At 34.9% G+C, this 22,043-nt stretch overlaps 2 protein-coding genes across 2 annotated transcripts; one reads left to right on the forward strand and one right to left on the reverse strand.

Annotated features, from left to right (window-relative positions):
• Nucleotides 1-888: 888 nt before the first annotated feature.
• LOC101205919 lies at nt 889-7,727 on the reverse strand. Its single transcript, XM_004146776.3, has 7 exons — nt 7,467-7,727; nt 6,924-7,057; nt 6,654-6,743; nt 2,319-2,371; nt 2,027-2,132; nt 1,825-1,929; nt 889-1,350 (listed from the first exon to the last, which is right to left on the reverse strand). The coding sequence occupies exons 1-7, from the start codon at nt 7,693-7,695 to the stop codon at nt 1,330-1,332; spliced, it is 738 nt and encodes a 245-aa protein (XP_004146824.1). The 5' UTR covers nt 7,696-7,727; the 3' UTR covers nt 889-1,329.
• Nucleotides 7,728-9,469: 1,742 nt separating this feature from the next.
• Nucleotides 9,470-17,713, forward strand: LOC101206160 (DEAD-box ATP-dependent RNA helicase 20). The gene is made up of 10 exons (XM_004146777.3): nt 9,470-9,692; nt 12,905-13,170; nt 13,359-13,538; nt 13,631-13,792; nt 13,970-14,124; nt 14,812-14,904; nt 15,259-15,344; nt 15,446-15,672; nt 16,867-17,100; nt 17,316-17,713. The coding sequence occupies exons 1-10, from the start codon at nt 9,637-9,639 to the stop codon at nt 17,372-17,374; spliced, it is 1,518 nt and encodes a 505-aa protein (XP_004146825.1). The 5' UTR covers nt 9,470-9,636; the 3' UTR covers nt 17,375-17,713.
• The last annotated feature ends 4,330 nt before the right edge of the window (nt 17,714-22,043 follow it).

Here is a 22,043-nt window from a genome sequence, read left to right on the forward strand (position 1 = left end):
ATGCCACACACTCAAGAGAGGGGCTAATCTTTAAATGAAGGAAGCCATATCCAAAACTCTTGGCCACCGTTGGGCCTACTTGAGTCATGTGATTAGAGCCATCAACAAACAGTCAATTGTTTATATCAGTTCTCAATCATCATCTTCCTTTTTATCACTTCATCCTGTGTTATCTTCTTTGTGGTGTTGACTTCAGAAACTTCTTGAATATATCAGAGATTCCGGAACATGTCTTTTTTTGCCTCCACATTCTAGATACACTGAGGGTTCACCAAATTTCAAGTGATGGGTTTCTCCTGACTTCATTTCTGTCTGTTTGGATCATCTCGGGCTTACTTAGGGTGTGATTTGAATCCAAAAATGGTCATTTGGCCTCAAAGCTACAGTGGTATTATTTGAATGAGTTGGATGGAAAAAAGAGTCAAGAAAAGGAGACCCCATGTAGATGTAGGTTAGTCTGTCAGTTTTCTTATTCCAAGCTAGAAATTTGATAATTGTACGAGTTATAGAAGTCCAGTCTTATGAAACTCATATCTTATACTACTAATATGCAGTGCCAAGATATAGAAAATTTATCGACAAAAGGGTTTCAAGCTGTAATTTAGAGAAATAAAAATCTAAAAAAAAATTAGATAAATAAAACTTGAACTCAGATTGGTGAGGGGTTAATAAGCATAGTTTCGACTAAGCTATCTACAAATATTAAATATCAATTAGTTTTCTTTATACATATTATATTATATAAAAACGATAAAGTTAAGAGAACTTCCCCTGGACCTATACTAAATCCGCCCGTGCATGCATGTTTGGATTGATTTTCTAAATGTTTATAGTGGTAAAAAAAGGGTTTATAAACACTTAGAAAGATATTACATATTACAAGCTACATAAACAAAACTGCCGTCTGTATAACCTAATCTTCTGTACAAGCCAAACACATATTACGTTCAATTCCAAATTATGAGCTTAACATCTCCTATAAGGTGTGGAATCTCTATTCCATGCAATGTTGGTACAGATAGAAATTAGAGACATCATCAGAAACTATAACATGGTATAAGTGGGAACTGGGAAGTGATTACTTTGTTTTATAGTACTCACACAAAGAGCAAGAAACAGTAACAAAAAATGTCAACTAAACATGCCTATTTGCACAAAACTTTATGACTTGGAAAGAAAGGTGGAAGATATGCAGAGAGCATGTAGAACCATAGCCACGAAAATTGATTTCTGACCGGTTGTAAAGACATCAATGGATTAATCTTGTTTTGAAGTATTAGCGCAGTACCATGGTTTAGCTCAACGATGATCAGGACTTTTCTTCATCACCTAACTTCCTTGGTTGATCACCTGGTGGAAAAAATGTTGAGAGTTCATGTTAGAAAAGGGTAAAAAAGAATGTGTGAGAATTACTACTGTTGGAAACAAATGATCTCACACTCAGAGAGTAAAAGATCATTTTTGGTAAGAAATCGTGTTCTCAATAAGAAAATTTTGAAAGAAAACACAAGGAGCATAACCCCTGCCCCCCCAAAATTTTCAAAACGGTTACTAACCAACACCTATAAGGAAGCGTTATATCTAGGCACCTCTCAAACATCCTCACCCAATTTTTCGACCTCTCCAAAAATCCAACTTCTTATGCCTACTACTGCCAATGGAATAGAAACATAACAGCAGACAATCTTAATTTTCTACTAACAAGGATGAACTCAGCCGGTGGTAATCACAAGTCAACAGGCTGATGTGGTGCCTATCCACCTACTTGAAGCTTACCCAGTAGAATATGATGAAGGGGATTGCAAGTCTTATAAATAAACTTACTTTTGATTCCTCTGAAATCATTTGCAAGGATGAATCAGTTGAGAAGCCAAGTTTTTGCATGATTTCATCCAATCGTTTCACATTGTTCAGGTAAAGGTAACCAATCTATAAAAACATATATATATAAACAATAAGTTTCAGACATTTGTTTGATGAAATGTCAATATAATTTCAAATGAGCAAGAAGTTAAAGGAGGCTAACTAAGGTTTCTAGCGAAGATGCTCGATTATAAACTGCAGCACCAGCACGTTTTTTGGTTCGTGTTTTAGAGGAGGAACCAACATTTTTTCCCCATCGAAGGATGTCCCTACATTGAAGTTTATAAGATCCAACAAATCAGGATTCAGGGGAGAAAAGTTCATGGGTGCAGCATATACATGAATGAGGATTAAAGGGGCAGTTAAATTTTCCACTTCTTACTGACAACTGAGTTCCATGCATTAAAGTTGGGAATGAAGACAAGGTAATAAAATGCTTAAATACTTAAACTGACCTCTCTGCCTCTGTTAAGAAATTATCATTTAGAAGTTTCTGCAGTAGAACATCCTGAAATACAAAAAAAAAAAAAAATCAATCTGAGTATAGACGTCTTCTACCTTGTATCAGTAAGAGGAAATACAATGTGGTTGTACAATTGAGATCCATATAATCTAAAGATGGCTCCATTGTTAACAAATTAGAAGAAAACAGAACAGAACATTCCCAGTTTCCTGCTTTTTGGATGGAGGGTTGGGAAAACTCATGAGGAGTTGGAAAGTTATGGACATCAGTCAATCTGACCTTACAACTTACATAACAAACGCATACTAAGTGGGAGCTGAAAGTGAAATATCACTACTTTCAGTGTCAGTTAGGCCTCCTATTAAGCAAATGTCTAAGAGGAGGGGAGAAAAGGGCACACCCCCAACAAAGGGATAGTTGGCCGTGGTCCTGAGGCCTAATGTGGCAAGAGAATGTTGGTATATTGTTGTTTTGTGCTAGGTTTAGTTATCTTGGTTTATGTGTTTTGTATCGAACAATAGTTCACTTTAAAAAGAACAACCCTCTTATTTGGCTGGGTATTATTTGTGACTAGTAATCTTGTGCTGTGAATCTAGTTTGCTATTCCCCTATTCTTGTGTTTCTAGTTGATTATTTCTTCAAGTGATTTCAATCTTTGCAAGTGGTATCAGAGTCGCGAACTTTGAGGAAGTGGAGCAAGAGGACACAAAAACAAATCGAGGAGAGGCTCAATGCAACAGAAGTGGACATTGGAGCCATTAAGCAAGAGATACAGAGGATAACACCCTTAGAAACGAAAGTGGAGAAAATGCACAACATGTTGGCTAAGACGTATGGTGACCGGCAGCAACAACAAGCATCCTCAAAAATAATGGAAGTGAGCACCAGAAAAAGGAAGGTGCAAACGGAGGATGAAGTTGATGAAACGGAGAAGTCTGAGGAGGGAGAATCTTCCCAACTCAGGGAATCAGCGGCAAGGCAAAACAGGATCAAATTCAAAAAGTTGGTGATATCAATGGGGATGCCCGGATGGATGGTTCTACAAGGTGGAACACTATTTCCAGCTGCATTTTTTGAACAAGAAAGAGAAGTTGAAGATTGTGATTGTGAACATGACGGAAAGGTTTTGAATTGGTTTTGATAAGCGGAAAATCAAAAGAGGTTTAGGTCATGGAAGGAGTTAAAATAGAGAATCTATACTTCGTTTTCATCCGTGACAACAGAGAACTCCTTGTGCTTGATTTTGGGTGATTAAACAAGAGGAAATGGAGACAAATTATTTGCAGTGTTTTGAAGAACTATTGGCAACCTTATCGGACATAGCGGAGGATGTTTTAGTGAATACGTTTACAAATGGTTTTGATCCGATGATACATAGGGTTTTCTCAATGAGAGCAATGGGCCTAAACAATATAATGGCCGGAAATTGAAACAGCTCAGATGACCCAAGGTCCACATGGGAAGGACTGGAAACCGGCCCAAAAGCTAGCGTTTAATGCATACTGCCACCTTGGCAAAAAATATTCCACACCCTGGTACCAACCCTGGAACCGGAGGAACAAATAAGCGGGAACACTCTTTCCAGAGGTGAACAAACTCGAAATTGCACGCAAGGAGGGAAAAGTGTTTATGCTACAAGTGTGACAAACCGTTTAGTAAAAGTCACTGTTGCAAGAACAAAGAGTTGCGCCTCTACGTAGTGGCATATGATGATCTTGAAGATATAGAGATGGAAGACGAAGCCATGGAGGCACGGATGATGGAAGTTAGTCCCGTGGTTGAGTTGTCGCTGAACTCTGTCATTGGATTGACGAAACCCGACATGTTCAAAATCAAGGGGACACTAGAGGATCGAGAGATTGTCATCATGGTAGATTGTCGAGCAACTCACAACTTTATATCCTTACGAATTTTGGAAATCCTCAACCTGTCGATGACACATTATGGAGTCATCATGGGCTTGGAGAAGGCAGTTTAGGGGAAGGGAATGTGTAAAAGGGTCACCGTGGACTACCAGTAATGACGATCATGGAGAACTTCCTTCCACTAGAACTCAACAACCTCAACATGGTTTTAGGAATAAAGTGGTTAAGAAAATAGGGATCAATGATTGTCGATTGGAAGGATCTAACTATGACATTCTCCATAGGAAACGCCAAGGTGATATTAAGAGGGGACCCTTCTTTATCTCAAATGGAGGTTTCTTTGAAGATGTTGACCAAGACATGGCAATCGAAGGATCTGGACTTCTTGATTGATTTTCGTGCCATGGAGACCAAAGGAAGACAAAGAGTTGGTGGTAACAGAGATGGTAGAGTAGTTACAACTAGAGTTGGAGCAGTTGCCAAAGTAGTATGAAGATATTTTCACTATGCCCAATGGTTTACCCCCAATGCAACACGTTAACCATAGAATCGTGTTGGTGATATATAATTAAATTTGCCTTCAATCACCAGCTTAAACTTTTGGATGAATTGGTGGTTTAATAATTGAAAGAATAAACATGCCCAATTAATGTGAGACCTTATTGGTATCGCCAAGCCCAAAAAAATGAGAATGAGAAGCTTGTCAATGATATACTAGCTACAGGCATTGTTCGTCCTAGCATGAACCCTTTTTCAAGCTCGATAATTCTAGTGAAGAAGGATGGGAGTTGCCGTTTTTGCGTAGACTATAGAGCTTTGAAGAGGACCACGACTCCCGACAAGTTTTCAATATTAATAATCAACGAGCTAATGCAAGTCCGTGACATTAAGTCCGTGTTTTTGTGGTCAGTGTTCTAAAAAATTGACCTTAAGTCCGGATATCATCAAATGCAAGTCCGTGATGAAGATGTGAGGAAGACGATGTTAGATACCTAGATTAATATACATGGGTTTATCTTGTATAAGGGTAATTAGATTAGTATAGGTTGTTTAGGCGTATATGGGTAATTAGATACTTAGAAAGTTAATGGTAGTTATTGTGCAAGTCTAGTTACTAGGGTGGTTACATCTTGTTATAAATGGAGGGAGGTTATTTTGTGGAGTGCTTTAGGGCTTGGGTGAGAGTACTCAAGAGGGAGGTTCCAAATTTCTTATACTTGGGTTTATCTTGTATTTTCTTATAGTTTATTATAATAAATTAAGATCTTGTACTTGTTAGCAAGTGTTCTAACAGACAACTTTTCACACATGAGGGCCATTATGAGTTCCTTGTTATGCCTTTTGGCCTTACCAACGTCCAACAGCATCTCAATCTTTGATGAATCAGGTTTTTCGTCCATATTTAAATTTATATTGATGTCTTTTTTATGACATCCTTGTATACAGTGCTGATGTAGGAACTAATGTGGAGCACTTGGCACTTATCTTTCAACTCCTGCAAAAGCATTGCTTATATCCCAACAAAAAGAAGTGCCAATTTGTGAAGGATGGGATTGAATATTTGGGGCACCGGGTTACAGCAAAGGGTGTTGAAGCAGATAAAGAAAAAATCATAGCAACGATTGAATGGCCAATACCCAATAATGTAAAGAAGTTGAGAGGATTTCTGGGCTTAACTGGGTACTACCGGCGGTTTGTAGCAGGCTACAACTCCATTGCTGCCCCTCTCACACGGTTGACAAAGAAGAATGAATTCATGCGGTATAAGGAAGTTACCAAGGGAACTAAGCTTTCTCAAGAGAGTAGGATGCGCCATCTCAATTTTCGAAGAAGCTAGAAAAAGAGTAACTCCGAAGGAGTCACAAATGCAGTCAATGTTTCCTTAGACAGGGAATGATAGTGAGACCCATAAAAAAAAGATCAATGAATGAGTCCGGAGGACGAGGTTAGTTAGGTTAAAGAGGCTCAAGAGCCGCAACCACCCCAATGAACAGGGGGCTTACTCAAGAAGAACTTATGCTACTGCTACAAGCAGAATGGTTTTATGAACAAAGGGGTAGTTGGCTGTGGTCCTGAGGGCTGATATGGCAAGAGAATATTGGTATCTAAATTGTTGTTTTGTGTTAGGGTTAGTTATCTTGGTTTATGTGTTTTGTGTTCAACAATAGTTCACTGTGGAGAAAACAATCCTCTTATTTGGCTGGGTGTTGTTTGTGACTAGTAATCTTGCCCTGTTAATCTAGTTTGCTATTCCCCTATTCTTGTGTTTCTGGTTGATTATCTCTTCAGGTACTTTCAATCCTTGCGGTGTCTTTTTGTATGCCAACCGGAGACTCAATAGAAAATTGATAGTTTATCAGGATAGATGATATGAGAACAATATTTATAAAGATGGAACTTGTACATTGTTAGGAAATGATTTATTTCATTTCAAGCATTAACTTGAGCAAGACTTGACGTACTTGTGCTTCACAACGTACAACAGCCATAACACGATCATTGTATTCTTCAATACTCAACGGAGGGAACAGAAAGTGCCGGCGAGCATATAGCTGCATATTTCAGAAACGGTCAGGGTAAACCATAAATGAAAACAAAACTCCAATTCTAAATCATTCTAGGCATGAAATTGCAATCAATTTCTATACAACGCTTCCAAAATCTGGACATCAGACATAATCATAAAATTAAAAAAGAACACCAATACCGAAAAGTTAGAGTTGCCAATGCACCTCATAGATGCAGTCGCCAATATATGCTAATGAAGCTGCATTGAACACAGACCGGGGCTTCTGCACCTTTGGTGGATCTGGCAACCACTGATCATATCCCAAATAGAGACCATCTGGCTCCTCCAATTTGCAGCCTAAAATTAACAAATCTCACATTCCATTATCTCAAAGTTGGAAGTTGGAAGAATAACAATGAGAATCTTTTAACTAAAATCTTCTAAATTCGGTTCCATTGTGCCTTGTCTTCCACTACTACTGTTAAGAAACCAACATCAATTAGCTTCTAAAAGCCTTCAGTGTGTAATATAACATAAGAAGCCTTTTCACCTTCCATTTCTCTCGGTTGCATTGCATCTACTTTTATATGACACCAAAAAATTCCACCATCAGACAGAAATCTAGTTCAGTTACAATTTCCTAACACCATAATGCATAAAACACGATAGAAACCCGATTTGAACAACAACTCCCAACACTTCTATCAACCAAAGAGAAGAAACTTCGAAATTTCCAGCAGAAAATCGAAAAGCATCGTGAATTTACCTTCAATTGAGCTGGGATTGCGACGGTTGAGGAGGTCGGAGACAATTTGGTTGGTTCGAATGTTCGTTGCGGTTAAGATGGCATTTCCGGTGGCTTGTGAGGTTGGCGAAAAAGAAGGAGACTTGGGTTTCTTGTTGGGGTTTCTTGGGGCATTGGGATTGTATGAAAGCCTCTGTTGAGTGTCCCATGAAGCAACGATGGACGTCGAAGTCGCCGATAAAGTTACCATTTTTCTTTTTCTACTTGATAATGGGAGTGTGGGTTTCAGAGAGGTTTAAGCACTGCTGCTGTTAAATGGGCCTAATGGGCTCAATTGCTTGCGATGTGGGTCTTTAGTTAAAGGCCCATCACACTTTATGGCTGGGCCGAATCCATGATTCTTGTTTGTAAAGGTAGTCCTATGATTTTCTCACACAAACTCGTATTTTAAAGAATAGCATAATAGGAGGTTTATTTTGATAAATACCAAAATTTTATTTAAATTGACAAAGTAGCGCATCCAAAAATATATAAAAAAATTGTTGGAATAATGCCTTAAATGCCTCTAACGAAGTCAAAAACTAATTCTAAATATAATTATTGAAAAAACAACAAATACTGTATAGTTAAATCAACTATCAATACACATTTGAAAAGTTACTCTTTAAATAAACAAAATACATGCAATTATTTCATGTTTAAACTCACCAAAGCCCAACACCTTACATTCCATTAACTTTTAGTGTGTCTGGTGTCATCATCACGATCCTCCACATAGCCCACTAAGAGTTACTGAGCTCATCCAATAAAATATTTGATTTTTTCACTAACTTTAATTAAATGATAAAATAGTCATTTTACAATTCAAGTCAAAGTCAACATATTGACTTTTTACCAATTGGAGTTAGAAACCCTTTTGGAATGAGAATCCCTAATTTCCAACGATCACTAAAACCCTAGCTAACCCTAAGGATTGAGTTAGACACAGATTGCCCTAAGATATCTTAGTCAATGACATAATTTCTCCCAACAAAATCTGAACATTCCATAAGATAAGATAACCTAACTTACTTGAATGTTTTGACATGCAACTCATACATGAATTGTAAATTAAAGAAGCTCTCTAGCTAAACTTGAAATAAGCACAAACACTAAATTTGATTCATTGTAAAAAGCTAATTAAAACAACACAATAACGAGACTTAAATAGCCTCTTAATTAATAAAACTCAAATTTATGGTAAAAGATTAATTAACCCTACTTAAATGTCATAGAAGTGTTAAAAATGGAAACAACTGAAAAATACATCAAGATTATTAAATAATACCTAATTAATAATTTGATGCTCGGTCGGTTCATTATCATCATCTCCTTATTTTAAAAGATTCGTCCTCAAATCCAAATCAAAGTCTTGTAAAACAGTCTTGAAGTCATGAGAAGAAAGCAACACTATAGCCATAAAATGTCGAAGCTTCGTCGTGTCTTGAATACGACAAGTTGTTTTGGGAGTAAACTCAAATATGAGTGGCTCTGAGTCTACAATTTCATCTTCACGTACTCTTCAAATTATTCTCCTCTCAATTTCTTCTTCATTTTCATAACTTTGCAGGACACTGTTAAATTCTTCTTTCACTAGAGTTTCTGTCTCATAGTTCTCTTTTTCTAATTTTGATTGAAAATTGTTCATCTCTTTACTCCCAATCTCTCTTCCGTCTTCATCGCCACAAATCTATCTATATATCTATCTAATTATTTATCTCCTACGCTTAGAAAAATTGCATCTCATTCTTTGAGTGATTGATGCTGCCTTGGTTTGCATGTCTGTTCCCTAAGGAGCTTGCTTCCTACAATCCCACGTTAGTGAGAGTGATTTATCCTAATTTTGTATGGAAACTGAACAATAAAACTTAATATATAATAAGTTTATTTAGTGAGAGTGATTTATCCTAATTTTCTATGGAAACTTAACAATAAAACTGAAGGACACCTCTATAGTACGTGGCGAACTCTAATAGGCGGGGTGAGCCGAGAAGAAAAACATAGCCGTAAGATTAGCAAACCTCGAAGTCGATCGAGGGAAGGGCACAGAGAGTCCTCCGTTGTTCGTTTTTTCGCCTTCACCCAACACAGACACCTTCTAAAACCCTTAAATTCCCACCTCGTCAACTTCTTTCCGGCGAACTCCTGCGCCATGAGTCGCTACGACAGCCGCTCCTCCGATCCCACTTCTTACCGCGACCGAAGAAGGTAACTCTAGCTTCATCCTTTTCCTTGTTAACGCATTCGAATGTGGGTTTCGGTTTCTTTTGCTTTCAATTTTAAGCTTTTTAATGCACCTAGGTTTTGCGAGCTTACTTAATTTTCACGACGATGAGGACTTTCTCATTTTGAGTAATGGGGTTTTGCTGCTTTAAGTTTATTACAGCGCAGCTGATTGATTAGTACCCGATAATGGCTGGAACTTTTCTTTCTTTCTTTTCTTTTTTTTTTGGAATTCAGAAACATTTACTGGAATTAATTGCTGAAGATAAGGTCTTGCGAAAACTTTAGTGCCACTATTTCTTGCGAATGCTGTATCAGTTTCCTAAAATGATTCTACTGTTTCCCTCTAACCATTACTCCTAAAGCAAGGATTAAACCGTATTCCAACAAGTTTTTGATTTCGTGACTACCCAGAAGATACACTATTCAGGAGTTGAGTTTAAAAGCTGTTTTTGGTTTGGAAAATGAAGTTTTTCCCCCTTCACATTTCATTTTGAGTGTGAACGTGTTTCGAGAATTATTTATAAATCTTGTTTCTCTTCATTGATCAGTTGGGTTTCTGTTTGTTATCTTTCTAAATCAATTGTCGAAGTCATCCAATATCCAAAAATATTGGCTATGGAATAAAATGTTTAAGTAATATGGAGCAACTTGATTAATCTTCAAAAGTGCATTTGTAAAACAGATTTAAATAACCGTCATGCTGAAAGTACACTTGGAAAAGGTCGTGAGAGGTTTTTAATGGGATGAGGGAAGTGGGTCTCGGGTCTCATTTAGTGAGTTGGAACTGCGTCAATCTATTGTGGTGGATGATTTAAGCATAAGAAGTTTGTGCATATGCATAAAGATGTGGCATTTCTCTTAAAGTAGCTATGGTGGTCTGTTTAGAACCTCATGCTTCATGACTTCTCTTGGGTTTCATCTCTTGACCAAGATTTTAGTTTAGCTTCTAAGGACACCCTTATGAATCCATGGAAGTCAATCTCTTCCTATCTCTCGAATTTTGTTCTTTTATTAACTTTTGTGTAGAAGACAATGGTTGTGCCATTTTCTGAGAGATCCTTGAAACCGATTTCTTAACTATTCTTCCCTATACTCGTGGCTTTTTCAAGAAACTTCCTGGTCTCTGTGTCTTTTGTTCACAGGGAGGGGGAGCGACCTGTCTGATCTATTGTTTTAGGGCCCTCCTTAATGGGAGTTAGCTTCCTCTTTGTCTTTACTTTAGCCAATTCTTCTTTTTTTCTTAGATATAGAAACCAACATTAAAGAACTTCAAATGCTAAGATCTTTCAATTGTAACTTGTTAGTTATTGTTTCTTCACTTGGCTTTGTCTTCAGCCTCTCCACCCTTTTCATTATTTTATTCTTCTGTTGAGAACTCAAAATTTTGATTTTCCCACCTCTTAGTTGCCTGAGGATATATCAATATCACTGCTGTTATGTAAAAAGCCTTATCTCTTGTTTAGTCTTGTATTGATTTGTTTTATGTTGGGAGATAGAGTATTTTTATTAAATGTTGTGGTTGTATTATCTAAGTTTTCAAATACATATCTCCAATTGTTTGCTTGTTCATTAAATATTTTGTTGTTCTCTTCCCAATACATATCACCCAAGAGTTGAATTCACATAACATGCCCAGAGATTCTTTGCTTTCCTCTTGAACTTATGACCACAAAGCATATGAAACACAATACTTTCTAATACATTGAAAGTTCTTGGCTGTGAAGCACAAATACCTCATTTAATTGCAGAGAGTCAATATCGGACAATATCAGATTTCAATTCGCCCAAAGACTTCCCAAATAGAATATGCTCAAAGACTTCCCAAATAGTATCTACGTGATTTGACGTATTTTTTAAAAAAATATCAAATACGCGTGCTCCCTTCCAAACGTGTGAGTTGGGACACTAAACATTTTTTTTTTAAAGAAAAGCAATCCATCTAATCTTTCCCAACTCAAAACTGAGTATTCTTTTTGAAAAGGTCATTGCCATAGCCCAAACCTAAAAGAAAATAAATATAAATAAAAAAAATAAAAGACCATACTCTAGTATCATCTAATTTTTATCTTCACGGCTGAGTCCTCATGAGGTCATGCAAAAAATAACCAACTTAAATATCTTCTATAGTTCAACTTCATCTTCTTCCTTTTTCTTCATACCTCTCCCTCCAATATTTTTCTTGGGTTGATTTGACTCCGGTGTGCCACTAACCTTTTTTTTTTTTAATTATTTATTGATTTATTTAAAAGTGTATCTTAATAACACCAATGTTGCTTTTTGTATAATATTTTAGTGTTTGTATTGTATTTTTTACTATTTCCATAATTTGACATTCTATGTTTCGTAGTGGATTACATTTAGTATTTTTATGTTAAATTTACATATATCCTAGAATGATATTTTTAAAAAATGGTATTCTTAATGTATTTGTATCCTAGTTTTTTAAAAGTGCTTATTGCTGTATCCTATATCCAGTATCTATGTTTGTTCTTCATTGGATAGACCAAAGATTTGGAAAAGAGAGTCCATAACTTCTTACAATGAGGACAGTGAAAAAGTTGATGATCCAAAAATTCACCAACTCTCAAGTAGAGATCAACCGATTAAAACCATCATTGGACATCTCCTCTGAAGCTTATTTGACATATTTAGATTTTAGGACCTAATAAGAAGCTGAAGAATCAAATACGTTAATTTTTCTAGAGCATTTCCCATTCCAAAAATTCCCTTCTTTCTTTTTTGATAGAATTAAGTTCCCTTTTGAAATCCAAAACAATGAAAATGAATATCCCTAATCCTCTCACCATTTTTTCCCTGGCATGAATGTTCTCCAGCAGCTTCAAAAGATCAATAAACTTTCTACCTTCAGTCTTCAATGTTTAATCTTTTCCATATTTCTTCTTGTAGAAGATGCCAACTCTTTACAAAATCACTCTTTAAGCCATAATCACTCATCTCGTTTGGTTCCACAATTGCATAGAAAGTACTTTCAACTTACAAATCTATGAAGTTTTTAATCATAATAATCTTTTAAATTAACTGTTCCTATGTTTTCTTTTTGTGATTATAGCATCATGTTCTTTTAGGAAAAATGATGTCTTGTCTTCCCTATTCTTCTTAGGATAACCATATTGGTGCTTCTTGTTTCTTTCCCTTAAATAATGACTCTCAATATGTTTTTTTGGCTGCTGCAGTGATTCAGGTTATGGTGGATCAACAGGCTATGGTGGTTCAGTACGATCCTCCTCTAGCAAGAGTGATTATTATGGATCTGAAGCACCAAAAAAGTTGGATTTGGATGGATTGCCTCATTTTGAGAAGAACTTCTACATTGAGGCACCATCAGTGGCAGCAATGACAGAGAGAGAGGTTGAGGAATATCGCCAAAGGAGGGAAATTACTGTAGAAGGTCGTGATGTTCCAAAACCAGTCAAGTCTTTCCGCGATGTTGGATTTCCTGGTACTTATCTCAAGAAAAAACTTATTTTTACAAACTAGATTTTGACTTCTCATCCTAACATTCAACAGTTCTGCTACATTCTGTATTTGCATTATTTTTTATATGACTTGAGTTTGTTAATGTTCAGTTGTTCAACTTTTTTTATAATTAATGCATGCGAAGATTTTTGAACATATTATGTGTGTCAGATTATGTCATGCAAGAAATTGCCAAAGCTGGCTTCACTGAACCTACTCCTATTCAGTCACAAGGATGGCCAATGGCCCTCAAAGGTCGAGATCTCATTGGTATTGCTGAAACGGGGTCAGGGAAGACGCTTGCATACCTTTTACCTGCAATTGTCCATGTCAATGCCCAGCCAATTCTTTGTAAGGAGATAGTGTGTAAAGTAGTAAATGTCTAATTGTGGTCTTTATTTCAAATCAAATGATTTTTATTTTCGTTTTATAATATTTCTCAGCTCCTGGAGATGGTCCAATTGTGTTAGTTCTAGCTCCTACTCGTGAACTTGCCGTTCAAATACAACAAGAAGCTACAAAATTTGGTGCATCATCAAAGATTAAGAACACATGCGTATATGGTGGTGTTCCCAAGGGACCTCAAGTGCGTGATCTTCAAAAAGGTAGATGGTGAATTAAGTTCAAGATGTTCATACTCTTATCCTAACCAAAGTTTGAGGTGTCAGTGAACACTTTCTTCTTTACATTCATGGTTGATTAATTAGATATCCTTTCGCCTCCTGATTTTTTGTAATTAACCTTGTGAGATTTTTTTTGATTTTTTAAAAAACTAAAATCAGGAGTTGAAATTGTAATTGCTACACCGGGGAGGTTGATTGATATGATGGAGTCACATCATACAAACTTGCGAAGGGTCACTTACCTTGTGCTGGATGAGGCTGATCGGATGCTAGATATGGGATTTGACCCTCAAATACGAAAAATTGTTTCACAGGTTTAAGTTCTTGTACTCTAAATGTAATCACATTATTGTTATATTGTACTTATTATTTTCATAGGTTTGATAGATCAAAGGTACAGTTTTCAGAAAATATCAAGTAAAAATGAAAACTTTTTGTTTCTTTGGGACCTCTGCTTTGTTCAAAAACTCAGTTTTGGGCTTTTTGCAACTTGATATTCTTCTTGTCCTGTGTTCACTTGTAGTCTTTTTTTGCTTTTATACTACTGTCCAATTGTCTTTTGCCTCGCTCATTAATGTTTAATACCTGTTCTAATGGTTTTATGCCTACTGTTAACTTTTTTTTTTTTTTCCTTTTTTAACAGACAAGAAAAAAAATCATTCAAAATAGGCAAACCAAATGTTCTGACTTTTGATATTCATTAGGAATTTATTAGTTGTGACACTTTTCATCTCAGTTTGATTTCTGGAATTAGATCATGTATAATAAATTTGCAGACTCTAAATCAATCCAACTGTTCAGAAGATTTGTTAAAACTGAATTTCATTTTTCTTGGCTTCTGGTGCAGTCCTGGTTGACAGCCAGCTTTTGAGCCAGGCATTTATGTGTGTTTTGGGTGGCTTTACTTGTGCTCATTTTTTATGGGTTAGTTGGTGATGACACTTAATTGTGTTGTGCCTAATTGTTAAAATTTTCTTAAATGCTATTTTATTTCAATACAGATTCGACCTGATAGACAGACTTTGTACTGGAGTGCTACCTGGCCTAAAGAAGTTGAACAATTGGCCAGACAGTTTCTTTACAATCCATACAAGGTAAAAACAACTTCAACTCATATTCCTTCTTCAGGGACATAAATGTGGTCTATGTTGCAAAATTTACCTTGTTCTTTTTTAAATTCTAAAAAAAAAGTGAGGTTCATTTAGTTCTCTTTTTTCCATAGCATACCAGTTTTATTTTTTAAATTCATGACAAAGGATTCCACCGTGAAATAAAGTTTCGTTTTTCAGGATAACTGCTGTGGATGGTAATTTCAAGATTCTTTCCCCAAAATATAAATCTATTAGTTTTCTTTCTCTTGTGGAGAGACTAGGGAGGTGGTCTTTTAGCATTCCTTATGCCGTTATTGACTTCTTTTTTCTTTTAAAAATAAAAAATAATTTCCACAGGTCATCATTGGTTCTCCAGATTTGAAAGCTAACCATGCCATACGTCAACATGTCGATATTGTCTCTGAAAACCAGAAATACAACAAGTGAGTAGTTTGTGTGGTTCATTTGCTTTTTAGGTGACCATAATTCCCCAAACGCCTGTCAGGGTATGATGGGAAGTAAATGGTACTGACTAGTTTTTCAGATTGGTGAAATTACTAGAGGATATCATGGATGGGAGTCGAATCCTGATCTTTATGGATACTAAGAAAGGATGTGATCAAATTACTCGACAGCTTCGGATGGATGGTTGGCCTGCACTTTCAATTCATGGCGATAAGAGTCAAGCAGAAAGGGATTGGGTCCTCTCAGAATTTAGGTCTGGCAAGAGTCCTATAATGACGGCTACAGATGTTGCTGCTCGTGGTTTAGGTATGTCTTCGATGTGAAAATTGTAAGGTGTGGCCTTTTACAGTAGTCGTTAGAGATGTGCTCAACAGAATGTCCATTAGGAACAATAAGAACTAAAGATACGGGTCCCGACAAACCACCTTAATTACGATAATGATCCAAATTATCTCAAGCATAAGCAGAGTAATATCTCAAAATAAGGAAGAAGTTGAAAACCTGAAGGGAGGTGTTGAACCACCTAACACTCTGAACGTGTGCCTTTACTGTTGGGACCAAATATTTTGCTGAAAAGCCAATACGCCAAAAACCCAATGTAACCTGCTTCTATCCCTGGGTGGGCTGAACAGAAACTCCATGTTGATTTTATGTTCTTGAAAATAGCATGTTGATTATATGTGAGGCTTCAAAAGGATGAAAGTAAATGGTTATGATGAGAAGGCAAACAAAACAAACCTCGGATGAAGTTGATGGGTATGGATTTCCCTAGGAGGAGCTGCTCAATACACTTTCTTCAACACCTTCACGTTTCATAAAAAAAAAACACCTTCATTTTTTACCATCTCAGAATGATAAATGGAGAAAATGTCATTTAGATGGAGGAGACGAAGCAAGAAGGGAGAGGAAAAAGAAGAGCAGGAGAATAATCTAAAAGAGTGTAAAACAATAGCCAGATGCCAGGACAAGATAGCATTAGCTCGGGAGTCCTAAATCCAGATGAAAACAAGGGTTAGATACTGAAAAAAAAAAAAGAATTTACCTATTCCAGCAAATTTCCTCCAAAGCTGAAACCACACAAGCAATTCATTCCCACTGAAGAACTTGCTAAAATATGAGAACGTGGGGAATGGGTAACCTGGAAGAACATGAAGAATCAGTTACATACACTCTTATAATTTGTTATTCCGCAAATTTCTCTGTTGAAAATATCCTCAGATTTAACTGTTTGTATGAAAAAAAAGGGTACCTAACAGATGCATCATCTCCTTTCTTGTTTTGTATACATTTTTTATTAAGTTTGCTCTTTTTATATATATGAATGGAAAAGAATATTCTTGCTTATTATTAAAAGGCTAAAAGTACCAACACTAGATTTGCATGGACCAGAAATCATTGGGATTGCTTAAGGAACTGGGTATTTGTCTCATAAATTTGTAGCTTCATCTTTTGATGAACTTAACTGCTGTCTTATTTCCTAATAATGTCATTTGACTGTAGACGTGAAGGACGTGAAATACGTTATAAATTATGATTTTCCTGGATCTCTGGAGGATTATGTTCACCGAATTGGTAGAACAGGGAGAGCTGGAGCAAAAGGAACTGCATACACTTTCTTTACTGCTGCTAATGCCAGATTTGCAAAGGAACTTATAGGGATTCTTGAAGAAGCAGGGCAGAAGGTTAGTCCTGAACTGGCTGCAATGGGTCGTGGTGCGCCTCCTCCTCCGTCAGGTTAGTTTTTCTATGCAAGTGATATGACGTTCTTGTTCCTTTCACTGCCAGTATTCTTAAAAATCAACACCAGGGATAAAAGGAAAAGTAATCAAGAAGCTTGGTCCATTACTTACATTTCTCTGGTGCATGCTCGGTGGAGTTTACATATACACATCTGTGCTTGTTAATGAATGTTCTTGAGTTTATCAACATTTGAACTGTATGTGAATCAGGTCATGGGGGATTTCGAGATCGTGGAAGGGGGTACGGTGGAGGAAGATCATGGAGTTGATTTTCTAAACCATAATTTCAGACAGTTGTTAGTCCTGCAATCACATGTTTGATATTAGTACATGCACTGTGTTGCCCTTGCAAAAGTAGGTACGCTCAATATTACCAAGTTAACCCTTTGAACAGATCCATCTACTGCCACTCATACTAACACATGACAAGAAGAAGGTGAAAGTTCTCTGGGATTTTGATGTACAAGAAAGAGTCATTTTTTTCTCAAAAGAAAAATGTTCCAAGTCAATGTGTATTTAGTAGACAAATTGTTCAAATGTGCTGCAGTACTGTACTTATGATATTTTCTAGTGTGTTAGAAAGTAAATTTCCTAATCATTTCTGACCTCTCTGCTAGACATTGACAAAGATCTTACATGGTATAATATCTGTCATTATGAAGAAAAAGGCAAGAGCTGCCTAAACTTAGGAAACAGCTAATCTCTAGATTAGCTGTAACTTTGGATCAACATAATCACTCATTTATGTAATAATATGGATTTCAAAAAAGGATGGATTGATCCATGCTTACTTCAAAAATTATGACAAACGTGAAGAAAGAAAGAGATTGACAAGAGAGCATGGTTAGGATGGGATTAACTCTTCAAGGGTGTTTGGCCCAACCAATTCCATGAGTCGATGCAACTTCAATACTATGTTTATTATTGAAGTTATGCACATTTATAGAAAAATTTCAACGTACAACTTTGCATTCGAAATAGTCTTATTTCATAATTCAATTCAGTGTCTCAAACACTCCTACTAATTTCAATGAACTAGTGAATGTCCTACATTTGTGACAAAGCTAATTTCAATGAACTAGTGAATGTCCTAGTGTGACAAAGCAACTTAGCTAGGAAAGAAAAATCTCTAGTATTAAATAATACATACTTTACTCACTTAACATTTGATATGACATTATATGATATATTATTTTATGTTATAACTCTCAGATCATTGTTTGAATGCTACCTTTATGACCAAAATTAAATCAATGCACTCCCATACTCCTCACTAGGATATTTTTTCTTGAGGTGTTGATTCCAGTTTTTGTTTTAGTTTTCTGTTAAGTACAAATTTAGGCTTGTATTATTGTTTATAAAATATGATAGAGATATGATGAATAAACTACAGAAGATTTGACTTGAAAAAGGCAGCCTCATATTCATTGGAACAGGAACTAAAAGCAAAGAATAAATTATACTTATGAGGAAACTTAGTCTACAAGTGTTGCCTTTTAATTTAACATCCTTGGCTTTGTTCCTATAGCAGATCTAGTTTCAAGTTAAAGGCTCATTGGAACTTGAAATGTTTGATAAACCTTTTACAAAGTTATCATTTAGAAACCAACCAATCACTTATATGAGTTATTTTGATTTGTATCACATTCATTTTTCAGACAGTATGAACACAGCATGTTTTGTCTTTTGTTTAACCTAGGTTTTCCTAAATCCTGAAGGGCAAGATTTGTTGGGTGTATTTTGGATTATGATTTTTCAATACTATATTTCCTTGGTGCTTTATTTTTAACTTTGGCATATATTTTAGGTTAAGTTATGATGAGTTCAATTTTTATTAGGTTCTAATGCTTTGAAAAAGATCTTTTCAAGAAGTTTAAAAGGTTTGTCAGCATTTAAAGTTGTATTTATTTAACTTTTGTAACTTGGAAATGGTCGATAGCATATACAATTTAATTTTGAATCTATCCATGCATTCATTCCCTTATGCTAACATTATTAGAAATTGGATCTTCTATATTAGTCAATAAAAATATTTTCCTTCAAAGTAGCCCATTCTTAAATTTGTAGTAGTCACTTAGAACTAGATTGAAAATAGTATACTACTTTGTAATTGAACAATGTGCAATATAAACACTAAAGTTACCAAATTTGTGTAGTTAACTAAATCAATCAAATACAAGTTTAAAATCTAGCTATTAGAAACCTCTAATATATTAACGGATCAAAAGAGTCACAATTGAATAGTTGTACAGTTTAACTATATTAAGAGTAGTTAATTGTTATTTTAAAATTGTCAAAATGAGCTTGACTCAGTGATATTGACATGACTCCTCTATTCTTAATTGAAAGTTCAATCTTTCATCCTAATGAATAAATTATGAAATGCAAACAACAAGTTAAAGTTTTTCTTTCACCTTTCAAGAGGAGAAGAGAACAATCCCATGGAAAAAGGAAATGGATCGATCTAGTGTTGTTGAGCTAAAAAACATGACAACTTTAATGCAAAGTAGTCAAATGTTAGGGTTCTATATAAGATGTCTATTATATCTTTATATGTATAGATTATACAAAGTTCATCAATGCAAGATTCAAAATAATCCCAGAGCTCAAGGGACTCTTTTTTTAGGACATAAAGAAACTCTTTCCTCTCGAATAACTTTCTGTGAGATTCTCAAAGATATATATCTTTTTCTTCTTCTTCTTCTTTTTTTTTCTATTGAAAATGAAACAAAAACAAATAGGGAGGGGGAAGAGAAGATTAGGTCCAAAGAGAGATTGATGACATGATGATGATTGTAGCAAACAATATGCATGTTACTATATATAATATATATCTGGTGATAGTTAAATTATAAACAATTAAACATATCAATTAGTTAGGTAGTAGGGGTTGAAGAGAGAGTGTGTGAAGACTTTAATTATTAAACAAATTGGCAATGAATGAGTGTTGGGTCATAAAAACGAACATAAGTTAAGAAAAGGGTCAAAGGGAAATCTTTGAAAATGTGGAAGAAAAATGGGTTGGATTCAAAAAGATTTATATGGGCAATGATGAACTTCAATATTTGTTGTTTTAAAAAAGATATATATACATTTCTTTTTAAAATTTCCCATCAACATAGGGTGGCACATGCAGACTCTTTGTGGAGTGATGATCAATGGAATTAGTTTCTAATATTTAATATATTATAAGATGAAGGCATGAGAAAGCCACCCAAGCTGCCACTACAATGGAGTACTTACCACCACCAATAATAACTTCTTTTTTCTTTTCTTTCTTTCTTTAATTCATTAATTATTCTTTTACTCTCTTCACCCTCTTTAATTTGGTCCCCTTTCAAATGTCTTTAGGTTGTGAGAATGAGGGATAGTTGTTTGAATTATACATCGTTTAGGATTGTGCTTATTCAAATTACGGGTCGACCTAACTAATGATTAATGAGGGTCCATGCATAAATAATAATAGATTTTATTGAGAATGAAAGTTAAGTTACCAACATCCATGACTTACTTAAAATTTGTTGAAAAAGCATGATTAGTAAATTGTTAGAATTACTTATGGTAAAATTAACTTTTTGCTTTTGTCTTACATGAAAATATTTACACAAGTGTGTATTTAATTACCTATTAAATTTGAAACGTTTTTTTAAAAATTTTTTAATTTAGATTGAAAAAACGTTTTCGTTTACATTTCTATAAATGTATGTTCTTTAGAAAAAGTTATCAAAATTTTTAATATTTTAATTATTTCTCTTTCAAATATTTCATTTTGATTCCAACTATTGTTCAAAGCTAGCCTTTCGACAACAAATGATTTAAACACTAAACTCGTGCTACAATTTGCTTTCAACCTAATTATGATCATTTTAGAACAAATAGTTAAACATCTATTTTGAGCTATACCATCTTTATGAGTTTCTTAAGCAACCATGCACACTCTACAAAAACATCCAATAAATGGTTATTGTTTTTAATAAAACAAAAACAAAAAATTGAAATAGATAACTAACGAAATTAATTTGTTGTTCTCAACATCAACAAACTCAAACAGTGTTTTACATATTTACTCCACCATTATATTGATTTTTTAAATTTGATTGATAAATGATAGTTATATATATAAACTTATAATATAATATAAAAGTTAATCAAATAAAAAAAAAAAACTTAATTAGTATACCCTTTAGAAATTACTCCACTTGATGGGTAATTATAGAAATGATAAAAGAAATTCAAAGTCAGATATGGTCAAACATTAATGGAGGGATAATCCAAGTTTTACTTTGGAGAACTCAATTTTGTATTAAAAGATGAATTAATTGTTTGAGATGTAGATGTAGGGTGTAATGAATAAGTAGAGGTCTATATACTTTTTAATATTAAGCAATTGTTACATATACCTAATAATATATACACACAAAATTTCTCATCCATTAAACATGTGTTATTGAGCCCAATTTAATCATTCACACTTTGAAATCAAATCAAAATTAATTTTGGGCCTTTTTATGTCTCTCCATTATAATCTCTTTCTATATATATATATTTTATGTGTATGCTAATATTTAATATTAAATATTTACCACAAGAGAAATTTTAAAAAAGAAAAACATTTTATGGAAGGAGGAGAGTTGTTCTTTCTTCCTTAATCCCTCTTGCCAAATATCGTCCATCCTTCTTTCTCTTCTCTTTAAAATATAATATGAAAATTCAAACTTATACAACTTTCAAATGATATAAACACATCTCCAGTCCTATAAAAAATGTTCTCTCTCAAATCATTTAGAGATATCGTAATTTTGCACCGTAAAAGATAAGGACGATCTCTCTCCTTTCGCATGTCCTAAACACAATGCATATTCATATTTGCAATAAAAAACCAAAAAGTTGATGAGTGGTCATCATATGAGTCTTCATATTCGTATATAAAAGGTGAGA

The sequence above is a fragment of the Cucumis sativus genome, chromosome 3 (assembly GCF_000004075.3).
Source record: "Cucumis sativus cultivar 9930 chromosome 3, Cucumber_9930_V3, whole genome shotgun sequence".
Classification (NCBI taxonomy): Eukaryota; Viridiplantae; Streptophyta; class Magnoliopsida; order Cucurbitales; family Cucurbitaceae; genus Cucumis; species Cucumis sativus.